Below are 13,219 nucleotides of genomic sequence, written 5' to 3' on the forward strand. Positions count from 1 at the left end.
CCCACCCACCCACACAGACACACACCCCACACGCATACACACACACACCCCACACATGCACACACACACCACACACACACCCCACACACACACACACACCCCACACACACACACACTCACACACACAAAAAAAAAGATGCACAGACAAGAAAAATGGAAAAGTCGGAACAAGGAGGGGGCATCATTCAGAAAAACTTTTCAAGTTTGTGGTCAGTAAAATTGAAAAAGAAATGCAGTAACTGATTAGAACATATAAAAACATATTCCTTGACATCATGATCTCAACAGAAACCGGCTACACTACATCATGATTTTCAGAGAGGTTGATTCAGAAACTAAATAATATTAATCACAAACTCATTGCCCTAATACAATTACATATATAAAACACACTGGGACATGCTGCAACCTTCTTCGCTCCAATAATAGCACTGAGTTCAAAAGAGAAACAATAGTTAAGCTCTTCTTGATGCCCACAGGTAGGCTTCCCCCAAAGCATCGAATAGCAAACAACAAGTAAAACAACTTTAAACTCAATAAAATTCCAAAGCATTACTGCAATATTTCAACTAACAGGACCGATCACATATCGGAATCACACATAGCATACTCAGTAAATATCAGAATTCTTACAACCAGAAGAACAAAGCAATTAAAATGATACATTACATCAAACTGAAAAACAGCAATGCACCAAACTAATGCATTGTCCAATAAGCTAAAGTGGTTTTCATCAAGAAGCTCATCAACCACCAGATTAAAGATTGAATAGGGCACACTTAGCAGCAATTTAGAAGAACCTTAAAAGCACAAGACATATCACCCACTGTAGAAGCTAGTCCTCTTCATGGCGATGTTTCTTGCTTTTCTTCTTAGACCGCTTCTTGCCCCTACCCACTCGCGAATCATCTGAAGCACTGACGTCGGAATTAGAGTCTGAATATCCTTTCCTGCTCCATCTTTTATGCCGCAGATCAGCAGAATCATCATCTGAATGATGGTGACTCCTCCTCCTCCTCTTCTCCTTCCTACTCTTCCTCTTTCTTCGCCTACACTTCAATTCCTGTAATTTACGTAATTCAAAAAAGTGCATTCAATTCCTTAAAAAGAAAAACAAAAAAAAATATAAAAGTATCTTCAAGGTAATCCAAGTACCCACACTGCTTTAAAAGGAACATGAGATCAGAAAGTAAACTAAAATCCAAAAAAGCTATAAATACATGGGATGGTTAACAGAAAGCAATAAGCACTGGGTTAGCTTTGTATTTACTAAGGCATTTCGGCAAAAGCCCAAGCAACAAGAAACATAAATCACACAAGACGCCTCAACCTTTAACAAAGTTAGCATAAAAACTTGTAATGGATTTTGTTTACTTCATGAAACTTACCTTTCTTCTAAAAAGTTAAAGCCAGTGTTTCCTTCCAATAAAGGAATTATTCACTTTCTAAAGAAGAGCCACAGGAACAGTTGTGCCATTTATCAAGCAACACCACAGATTCAACAACTTATAGGCCTAATATCCTGGTTTTACAATACCAAAACCACATTACTAGGACACTCTTACCACTCAATATGTATGAAACTGTCCATAAGCACCTGAAGGTAGAAAAATAACAGAAACTTGGGCAGGTGAATGATTAGTTCTTTACCTGATAAACAGTAAGCCACATTTAAGCACAAGCATGAGTCAAGCATCAGCTAAAGCACATATAACTGATTAATGGTTGCTGAGCAAAAGGACCATTCTCCCTCTTCCATGCAAGTACCCAAAAATCAAGGTTATGCTACAGAAACTACCATTTGATTCAAGGGGGAAAATTATAGAGACCGCTATTAGCAGGAAGGAAATCAAAATAGCTAAACACACCAAAGTCACGGTTAAAAATTATAACATTTTGTAGTGGTCGCTGGCGAACAATTCAAGAATTGGTTAGCAGATCATAACCACCCAAGGCATCTATCAGATTTTATCAATCCTCCACTCAAATTATCTCACTATATCCCCTCTAGTAAAGTAAATCAATCCAAGACCACTCTTGCTAACGAGATATATTGAAAGGACAAAAGAAGAGGGACAATGCGCTCTCTCCTTTTGTCCCTCTTCTTTTGTCCTTTCAATATATTTTGTTAGCAAGAGTGGTCTTGGATTGATTTACTTTACTAGAGGGGACATATTGAGATAATTTGAGTGGAGGATTGATAAAATCTGATAAATGCCTTGGTTGTTATGATCTGCTAATCAATTCTTGAATTGGTCGCCAGCGACCACTACAAAATGTTATAGTTTTGAACCCTGGCTTTGGTGTGTTTAGCCATTTTGATTTCCTTCCTACTAATAGTGGTCTCTATAATTTTCACTCTTGAATCAAATGGTAGTTTCTGTAGTATCACATTGACTTTTGGGTACTCGCATGGAAGAGGAAGAATGGTCCTTTTTGCTCAGGAACAATTAATCAGTTATATATGTTATAGCTGATACTTGACACATGCTTGTGCTTACATTTTGCTTATTGTTTATCAGATAAAGAACTAATCATTCACCTGCCCAAATTTCTATTATCCAAAAATAGCAAAGATGCATTGAAATAGACCGTGTAAAATAGGTAAACTGAGTAACAAATCTGTGAGCATTGAATAGCATAAAGTAAATTTTTTAATCTTGAAAAAATGTCTCCCAATAGCAATACTTAATTTCAGCATGCAGTAACAAAGTAACAAAGCAGCAGTAGTTAGGTACAAATGTAAATCTCAGTACAACACAGTTTTGCTGGAAAATCATGAACCACCAACAAATTAATTTAATTCTAGGAGAGTACACCGAGACGCAACAGATAGATGAAGTCCGGCATATGCAATTGGCTGATGAGCACATACTGCCAGAAAACTGCAGCTGTCTGAAATGGCTTCCATTTAACTGACCATTGGTTCAGGACTTGCAGCTGATAAAGTATCCAACAGTGAATTCTGTGGTTCCATTTCTTCATGCCATAGAGGGAGGGTGTCCCCAGGATAGAACTTTCTAGTAACGCCATCTTTGTTGATCTGCAAACGAGGATTCACAACAATCAGGTTTATGCAAGACTAGGTACAGAATTTGCCTTAACTGCTGCACCAATACCATTTGATGGTTTGAGCCAATTAATTACTTCTCATGATATTGGCTAGTATATGAATTAACAGTATGTTACAACCTTGACATAGAGTTGGTGAAAATCTTAGTAACAAAATACTGAAGGTAAGGATATGATATTCATAAGCATGCTACGAGTAGTTCCCAATTTAAGACGAGGTTGGATCACTAATACAAGAAGTAGTTCATAATGAGAAGCAACTCACAGTCACTGTCCGAACAACACCACCACTGGCACCATCCCGAGCAATGGCAAGAGAGACTGCCTTCACAACTAATTGCTGGAGAAACATCAAAGTAAACACAAAATTAAGCAATGTCTTATATTCATATAGCTTGATCATAATGCAGAAAACCAACAGTGGAGGGTGTTCGCTCTTGTTCTGACAATACTGCAGGACCCAACTTTTGACGATGTATTTCACATCCCTTCCCACGAAGGAAGAAGAAAAGAGAAACAGGCGGGGGTCTACAAAACTGCTCTAGCACCCAGTATAATGTGCTTATGTATATCATCGTGTTAGGAAACTCTGATGAAAGCTGAATTGTGTAACTTCATTGACAATGATACGTAATATACAAACCTCAGCTTCTTCTCGCGTCATCCCTTCCTTCCATGCTTGATCAAAGAAACCATACAGATAGGACGAGCCAGATCCTGAAATATAAAAGGCTTGTCAAATATACTTGCTTCTACAAATGGGTTAGAAATATTTCACCAAGTCAACCATAAAACAGTGGCAACAAGTCCAAGGCTTTACCCAAGGATAATTCAGCTAAGGTTTCTTTAAATGCTATAAAACAGTAGGGCATATAGCTTGACGGATCTCCAGAATAACTTAAAGTAGAAGATAAGGGTCCACTTGGCCATCTAAAAAATTTGGGGCCCACTGAAATCTGAGACAACTCCAAAGTTGGGGTACAAATAAATTATTGATCTAGTATTAAAATAACTAGGCTGCACCTTTCAGGCATCTAAGTCCCATAACATCTATCTAATTAAGAATTAGAGATTGCTTATCCTTGATTCAGTGTATAAATCAACATGGGATTGCGTAAAAAAGTTCAGATCATTCACTACCAAGAGACTTACTGATATCATTCATGAGTTAAATTGGGATGTGCAACAGCCAACTTATGTTGGGTATAACCATACTGGGACTCATGCCCAGTAAAAAGTATACTCAAACCAGTATCTTATTTTAGGTATGGGTTAAGATAGCCAACTTATTTTCCATAACCATACTGGTACTCATGCCCAGTAAAAATTTGTTATTCCGGTAATTTTAGAAACAATCAGATAAAACAGCTTAGCTTGTAGTTTAAGGAATATATACTTAATGGGAACTCCGTGGTGGCAAGAGCTGAAAAACCAGACACAAGACAAGCATAAAGGAAGAGTGATAAGAGCGCACCTCCAATAGTGAAAGGCAGTTCTAAAACTGTTCCTCCCAAAGGTATTCCATAAATTTTACCCCCTTCATACTTATCCCATCCACCAACAATCAAGCCAGTTTGCAGCATATTCTGCACAATCAATAGAATAACATTTATTCAAGACAGGAAAACAACATATGCAGCCAACTAGAACAAATAGCTAAGAGGCATAGCAGATCTCATAAAGCTAAAAGGGAGATATTTGTATATGATTGATATGTTTAAGAATAGGCTGTATAATTCTTACCAAAATTATAAAATTCAGCACAGCCAAGGAAAAAACAGTTCTGAAATATTCATTACCATGGCAAGAAGCTAAGGAGCATCCTCTTTGATGTTGCGTGTTGCTATTGTCTTAAGAGGAATCAATGTGGCAGAAATAAATCGATTACCATTTCATTGGTTCCATAAAAAAGAATAAACATACTAATTCTTTTAAGTGGATCTTGTTCGCATGGAAGCAACCGATTCAACTTTCTCTAAGAGAAATATGCTGACAAATTCTGATTTCATACCCCTTTTCCAAATAAACCGACCAATATCTTTTATATTAACAGAAATTGTTAACTTCCAGATGTTATGAATAGAAAGAACCATTTTCGTTGCTAGATATACTTCTCAACTTGTAAAGTTATATGGAATAACAACTTGGAGACAAGAAATTATTAATAAACCTTGTTGTTGTAAGATAATAATCTGACAAGGTTTGCAGCAACTTTTACAGTGGAAGGCTGCCCAAGTTGTATCCTGCATTAAAGATAAGACTTTAACTTCATTAATATTTTTGAGATAAGTATCAATTCCAACAAGAGGAGCTAATAGTCATAGACCCACAAAAGGCCAAAAATGAGTCCAACAGCTGCAACCATCAGTCAGAGAACAAAGTGACAAGTGAAAGCTTAAAATTTGTTTTGTTGGTCATGCATGTAGCGCTACAGATTCTCCTTTGCAGTCCTGGAAGAACTTCTCCCATACGAGGTGCGTTAGTTAGTTCATATAAAGTAGTGTAGAGGTCATGACGACATAGCATGTTATGCCAATGGATAAGTTGTAATAGAATTAGTAACATAGAATCCAACATTCTCAATTAAAAAGGAACAAAGTCACATTTATTTCATTTCTAATTCAGCTTATGGTCAGATGAGTATAAATCTCGGTTGCAGTTTCCTTCAAGTCTCTTTATCCTCTATGGATAAAGACAACGAAGTTTAGCTACCTAACCATTTGTATAACCCTGAAAGGCACAATGCTACAGGGAATAGGAAGTCATAAATGTCAGATACATGAGAAAACAGACAAGTCTGGAATTTCAATAGATCCATCACACTGTAAGGTCGCATGAGAACAGTAAGGCAACTAACAATGAAGGATCATGCTACTTCATAGAGTGAATATTAAGCAGACTTACGTGTGTTGGTGGAGAAAGTAACGTACATAATCTGAAACAATTTGTGAATCTGCTGCCTGATCAAAGAATATTGCAAAAGGCGTCAATTAGGAGCAAGAAAGTAACGTTTTGCAATGGGGGGGAAAAAGATATGATCAATTAATTTTCTTCATGTCATCCAGCAAATCTTTAACTTCCTGGACGAATGCATCTTAGAATCATTTCAACTGAAACAGTAACACGAATATCAATTCTTTTTCTCACCAGTTGGAAAAAAAAACTAAGGACTAGCTTTTGTAAGGTGCAAAAGCCATGTCACTATAATAACATAATGCAGGCATATCCAGCCTCACTCCACTAACTCCAATCAAGAAAAATCTACAATCAGAACTAACTTGTGATGATGTTACTAACAAGCAAAAATATGCTGCAAATCTCCCTCCATGAGTCATTATGCACACAAAATATATTAAATGAAGCTATAAGAGAAAAAAAAATATCTCAAGCCAATCCTAACTGAATATTGTTCACCATCAGCAATGTCCTAACATTTTTCAGTTTCTTTTCTTTGCCAAGCTCGTCCTTTCATCATATAAATTTCTCACCAAAGAGCATAAACTCAATTCAGAAAACCATTTTTCAAAAGCAGCAAAGATTTTCATTCCAGCAATTTTAAGGCCTAAACAGTCGACAAAGTTATACACTAGAACCATAAACAAGGGAAATCAAAGGAGCAATGCAAACAGAAGATAGCAATCAGTGAATAATTAACTATCTTTTCCATAAAAAAACGAATAGAAAGGTTAGCAAAGTAAATTCTTACTGAGCCAGAGCGGCAGACATAGACATTATCTGTCAACTGCGTGATCTTATCGGATGCCCTATTCGCCACATACATTCCTACAAAAACATATATACTTCAAACTTCGCAATAACAAGAAACCCTAGCATTATACGAAGGAAAAAAGAAAACGATCCACATATCCAGAAGAAATTTTTTGGGCGCGGGGTTACCGGTGCTGGTGCGAGAGTCTGCACCGAGAACAACACCGCCGTCGTAGGTGACGCCGATTATGGTCGTACCCATTGAGTGTGGCGCGTTGACATCGCCTGAATCCATGGTGGAGACGGATCGATTGAGCTCAAAACTGGAATAGTAACAGATGATTCTCCCAAACAAATTGAGGGAAAAATTGGAAAAGCGGAAAGTATATAAGGCGAGTTTCGTGCAGCGGAAGCAGCACTGATGTACCAGTTTTTAATTACATATTGACCCCTCAACTTTTATTAATTGTTGACTGGCCCTTCTTAGGGGAGTTTTAATTAAGGCTTTTATCATATCCTCACACAAAGAGTTAGATTATAAACCAAAAAAAAAAGAAAAAAAGAAAACCTATAAAATAAATTTTCTGTGGGCTATGTGTTATCTTAAAAAATATAAATTCGTAATCGAAGTACGCTCTATTGTGTGTATAATTTAAATTTTTAATAATTAAATAAAAGTTTATGTATAAAATAATTGATTGAAGAAAAATTAATTTTAAATGCATATAAACAAAAAATTATGGATAAATTAATTAGAGTCCCCTTCATGGAAGCTAGGCATGTTAAGTTATAGACAACAGCCTTTAATTCATACTTACTCCTCAACAATCACACTCATCTATGTTTTAGCAACTATGAATTGATCGAAAGGTGTTGAAGATGTAATAGAATTCAAAACAAAAACAAAAATTTCAATTTGTCAACAATTGGAAGCCAAGTGAACAAATGTAAGCATTAGCTAAGATAGCTGCTGCAGTTGGGATTTCAGCCACCAACCACAATTGACTTCAAGAATGGCTCTATTCCTACCTAGATTGCAAGAAGAAAGCCCATAGATTTCCCCAAAACCATTAGAATCCCTCACCAACTTCCCACCATGCAATATGTATTCCCTTATATATATGGTCCACTCGCCCAAGACAGACACACACACAAAACACACTAGAAAAGAACATGGGCCTTCTCAAGAAAACCTCCCTTCGCACATTAGCCACAATTGCCTTCATCTCATGCACCAAAAACATACACATCCCTTTCTCTCTACAACTTTGCACGCTCCTTCTCCCTTTATTTCCCCTCATCATTCACTTTCTCAACTCCACCACCACCATCAACCTTCCACCAGGGTCAACGCCCCTCCCCTTATTCGGCAACTGGCTCCAAGTCGGCAACGACTTGAACCACCACCTCCTCGCCGCTATGTCCAAGACATACGGCCCCGTGTTCTTGCTCAAACTCGGCTCAAAAAACCTTGTAGTGGTATCCAACCCTGAGCTTGCAAACCAAGTCCTACACACACAAGGGGTAGAGTTTGGCTCCCGCCTAAGGAACATCGTGTTCGACATATTCACGGCCAACGACTAGGACATGGTCTTCACAATCTACGGCGAGCATTGGCGCAAGATGCGCCATATCATGACCGTTCCGTTTTTCACCAACAAAGTGGTGCAACAATACAGTGATATGTGGGAGGATGAGATGGGCTTGTGCTCGATGACAAATAACATCGACGTGCAAAAAGAATGTGGAATTTGAGTGGTAACAGTGTCCTAGTAATGTGGTTTTGGTATTGCAGTCTCCAGGATATTAGGCCTATTAGTTGTTGAATCTGTGGTGTTGCTTGATAAATGGCACAGCTGTTCCTGTGGCTCTTCTTTAGAAAGTGAACGATTCCTTTACTGGAAGGAGACACTAGCTTTAACTTTTTGGAAGAGAAGTAAGTTTAATGAAGTAATCAAAATCCATTACAAGTTTTTATGCTAACTTTGTTAAAGGTTGAGGCGTCTTGTGTGATTTATGTTTCTTGTCTCTTAGGCTTTTGCTAAAATACCTTAGTAAATACAAATCTAACCCAGTGTTCATTGCTTTCTGTTAACCACCCCATGTATTCATAGCATTTTGGATTTTGGTTTACTTTTTTATCTCATGTTCCTTTTGAGCTGTATGGGTAATTGGATTACGCTTTTCTATTTCTTTTTTGTTTTTCTTTTTAAGGAATTGAATGCACTTTTCTGAATTAGGTAAATTGCAGGTATAAATTGCAAGAATTGAAGTGCAGGCAAAGAAAGAGGAAGAGTAGGAAGGTGAAGAGGAGGAGGAGTCACCATCATTCAGATGATGATTCTTCTAATGATTGTTGCTGATCTGTGGCATAAAATGAGGAGTAGGAAAGCATATTCAGACTCTGATTCCGACATCAGTGATTCAGATGATTCGCGAGTGGGTAGGGATAAGAAGCGGTCTGAAAAGAAGAGCAGGAAACATCGCCATGAAAAAGACTAGCTTCTACAGTAGGTGATATGTCTTGTACTTTTAAAGTTCCTCTAAATTGCTGCTAAGTGTGCCCTATTCAATTTTTAATCTGGTGGTTGATGAGCTTCTTAACGAAAACCACTTTAGTTTAGTGGACAATGCATTAGTTTGGTGCATTTGTTGTTTTTCAGTTTGATGTAATGTATCATTTTCATTGCTTTGTTCTTCTGATTGTAAGAATTCTGATATTTACTGAGTATGCTATGTGTGATTCCGACATGTGATTGATCTTGTTAGTTGAAATATTGCAGTAATACTTTGAAATTTTATTGAGTTTAAAATTATTTTACTTGTTGATTGCTATTCAAATCATTTCTCTTAGCTTTGAGATAAAGCATCTGTTTTGTAAGTTACATCGCTTCAACGGAAACTGGTTACTTTGATGAAGGTATGATCTTTTACTATGTCATCACCAAATTAAGATACAAGAACCGTACTAAATATCTAAGAATCATCAATATTGAATGAGTTGTTGTTAATACAAGCAATTAGTCTTGTCAATTTCACTGAGAGGCTATAGGAAACATCATATATACAATTGGCAACTATACCATGCATACAGATTTCAAGCTCTTTCTACAATACAACTTAGCTGGAAGCAAGTTTTTACACATGAAACAAAGCGAGAGAACTATGGAATGACCTGCTGGTGACTAACAAGCAATATCCTGAAAGCTAGAAATCTAATGCTAGGGTTACTCCACTTGTCCTACAATCAGCTCATCAGCTTTAAAGAAGACTAGGTAAAGATGCCTTACCCTGTGCTCTACTCCTCACAAACTAATGTCTTTTGGTCCAAAGATCAAGAAGGATGACCTGCCTGCCAAGGAATCATTTTATGTGCACATTGACCCATAATGGCTGCTCATCCAAGAGTTGATCGCAACTTTGAACTTATGGCAGGCAGAAATTTTGCCGTAGTAAATGCATAGGGCAACTGAAGTCCTACTAATGTCCCATCATTGAGCTTTCAGTGTGGAAGATGAGATTAAAACCATTGTCCCACTAATTGACACCGTTATCAGAGCTGCTGCAAGCTTGATTTGGGAGGACACTGTTTCCAAAATCTCCATCCAAGCTCATTTGTTGGACCTCCTGAGGGGAAAGGATCTTGATGCAACGTACACAGGTTACAAACTCCCTGAATGCATCATATGATTACATTAATATACCGGGACACGGCAACAATTTATACTTATGCAACAGAAGCTTGAAATGAAGAAAATGAAAATTTCCAGTGTTGGAGAATGTTGCTATTCATAATAAGAAATGGGAGTTCAAAACTTACTCCCAAGGATCATCACCAACTAGCAAGACATCATTCTCATGATCCACATAGACAAGTTTCCAACCAACTCTCTGTCGGTCCTCTAGTTGTCCCTCGATACCAAACCTACGAGCCAGATCTTGTTTGAGCTCATCATAGCCTGAGTAACGTGTAATATCAATTGATCTTCCAACAGCTCCACGCTTGTACACCTAACAAGAAGATACTTAACAGATTAGGTAAGCAGAACGTGAACAATAAATTGAACAAAGCAGTAATTTGGATACATGCCTCTGCAACATTTATGTAATTTCATAAACAACCAACCTTTGTATATGTCCGCATCCTAGGAATCTGTGGCGGGGCCCAAGCACCCGTATTCATGAAGCTACCATCATGTATTGTGGAATCAATAGAATTAAACGCCATATCTGGAACTCCAAATGACTGGGAAACCATTGATGGTGAGAGTTCAGCTTGAGATTCCTTGGGGTTCTCGTAGGTGGAAAGCAGTCCTCCTCCAGACGAGATATTACTTGAGAAGTCTTTACCTGATCCGACCATGTTTTTCGTGATCAATGGTTCAGGCATCATGGGCATCCCTAATTGATTGTCAATGTTAGCCCCGAATGCAACGGTATTCCTGGGGTCACCGTGGGCTTCCCCATCTTGGCTTGCATCTCTAAACAACATTGACTGAGAATTGAAAGACATGGAGTTGTTGTTTTGCGGTATATGGCCATCATTCTGAGAAAGAACTGATGTTGCTGAAGATGAACTATCCAAATAGTCTATATGGGTTCCAACACCATTGAGGTATGTTTGTGTTGCAAAAAATCCTTGATTCTGACTTTTGGATATATTCAATGAAGGCTTAACATCAGAATTTTGCTGCAAATCTTGCACTAAGTTACTGTTAGAAGACATTGGCTCAAGACCACCTGAATTTAGTCGAGCGACAGAAGACTGAGCAATCTCATCCACCATTGTTGTTGCACGGTGGTTTCTGCCATTCGTTATGGACTGACCAACATTTGGACAGTTGTTCGTGGATGGTGAAGTCGAACAAGACGGGACATCATCTGTAACTGCAGATGGGCCTCCAAGTTTAAGGTACTTCCGACATGTCCTGGCAATTCTGATAGTATTCCAGACTGCTGGAGCTTTTGTTGCTTAGGTGGTTGGGCAAACCGAAGATTTGTTTGGCTATTATTCCCCGTCATCTCCCGGCCAGTAACATGCGACTGAGGATGCATACTGGATGTCGCTTGAGAGGAATCCATCAATTGGCTCATCGCTGTAGACCTCGGGAAGTTTGGTGGAATATCTAAAAGCTGCTTCTGCTGATCTTGAAGTTGTGTCAGTTGAGAAGATTGCTGCATACCAGGCTGCTGATGTAATAGTAATTGCTGTTGCTGATGGAGCTTCTGTAAAAGCTGAAGCTGAATTTGGTTATCTGGCATTTGCAACTGTTGGCTTAGATGATCAGGGGTCTGAGAAGGCATCAGATTTTGCTGATGACTGTGACTCAGAACCTGCTGCTGGGGCAGATTTTGGGAGAGATTTCTCTGAAGCTGATGGTTTACAAGAGATTGTTGCTGCTGCAGAACATTCTGGGCTTGGATGGGACTCTGTGACTGCAAAATCTGGGACGGAACTTGGCTTGCAGGTAAATTTTGACCAACCAAACTTTGTCTTGGTGGTTGAGCAACATCAGTCAACTGCTGTTGCGGCTGAGTAATTGAGCTTAAAGGGCTTAAAGTGGACGATGGTAGCTTTTGGAGCTGATCTAGTTGCTGAACTGGTTGGTTAGGTCTCTGTGCATTGAACTGTAAGTTGTTATGCTGAGAAATTTGAGTCCCCGGCAGGCCTAATTGACGGGAAATATCTGTACCAGCAGCGTTTTGCAGAAGAGAACTAGGTAAAGGGTTAACATAGTTCGGTTGCATTGAGTTGGACAGGGAAGAATTTTGCTGCATGTTCATCCACTGGACTAAGCTCAGGCCAGGGAGAGCTTGGGGATCTCTTAAGCCGAATTCGTCTCCGAGCCACGGCATTGTCCTCCTAAATAGGCTGTCCAGATCAGAAGAGTCATCATCTGCATGGAGAAACATAGCAGATATATGTTAGAAGTCTTCTATTCTTAAATCATTGTGAGGCTGAATCTCGATTTGATTTTTGCAGGATGAAGTTCTATGCTTTAATCATTAAACATGAAAAAGAATGCAGTTTTCTAGGCCCAAAACAAAGATACCTTTGCAGGTCAAACATTGACCAAGGGAAGGACAATAAAAAGAGAGGAGCATATTAACCCATAAAGCCTGTCCTATGTCACTCACCACACAACTTTTTTTGAATGGATAGAAATATTTAATCAACTTCCCCCACCATCTTCCACATTTACTTCTAATTTTTTGCACAGCCTACTTTTGTCAGGATAACTACTCAGGAGCAATAGAAAAGGTCCAACTAATATGATTAGAAGTCATGAAGAGATTCCTTGGAAAGTGAATGCCAAACGAAGGGGTAGTATTCAATGACCAATCCCACTAAACGCACCACAAAGAAAAACAAAAGAAAATAAGAACGGAACGGGAACAAAACTACTGTAGATTTTAGATGTTATGTTGCAGAATAGTT

General features: G+C 38.4%; 2 protein-coding genes and 1 long non-coding RNA gene across 3 annotated transcripts in view; 1 reads left to right on the forward strand and 2 right to left on the reverse strand.

The window, feature by feature from the left end:
* Window positions 2,632-7,167, reverse strand: LOC105161626 (proteasome subunit beta type-6). Its single transcript, XM_011079363.2, has 8 exons — window positions 6,970-7,167; window positions 6,779-6,855; window positions 5,977-6,032; window positions 5,243-5,315; window positions 4,547-4,658; window positions 3,716-3,789; window positions 3,338-3,412; window positions 2,632-3,043 (listed from the first exon to the last, which is right to left on the reverse strand). Exons 1-8 carry the CDS (start codon window positions 7,073-7,075, stop codon window positions 2,912-2,914), a joined length of 705 nt encoding a protein of 234 aa, XP_011077665.1. The 5' UTR covers window positions 7,076-7,167; the 3' UTR covers window positions 2,632-2,911.
* Window positions 7,931-9,376, forward strand: LOC110011972. Its single transcript, XR_002287059.1, has 2 exons — window positions 7,931-8,716; window positions 9,021-9,376. It is a non-coding gene; the product is annotated as an uncharacterized LOC110011972 (long non-coding RNA).
* Window positions 9,828-13,219, reverse strand: part of LOC105161627 (auxin response factor 19-like) — a 7,632-nt gene continuing 4,240 nt past the window's right edge. Inside the window, 5 exon segments of the mRNA XM_011079364.2 lie at window positions 9,828-10,453; window positions 10,601-10,791; window positions 10,907-11,685; window positions 11,688-12,683; window positions 13,213-13,219. The exon segment at window positions 13,213-13,219 is cut by the window's right edge and continues 129 nt beyond it. Coding sequence (XP_011077666.1) covers window positions 10,318-10,453; window positions 10,601-10,791; window positions 10,907-11,685; window positions 11,688-12,683; window positions 13,213-13,219 — 2,109 coding nt within the window. The 3' untranslated portion in view covers window positions 9,828-10,317.

The sequence above is a fragment of the Sesamum indicum genome, linkage group LG5 (genome assembly GCF_000512975.1).
Source record: "Sesamum indicum cultivar Zhongzhi No. 13 linkage group LG5, S_indicum_v1.0, whole genome shotgun sequence".
NCBI lineage: Eukaryota > Viridiplantae > Streptophyta > Magnoliopsida > Lamiales > Pedaliaceae > Sesamum > Sesamum indicum.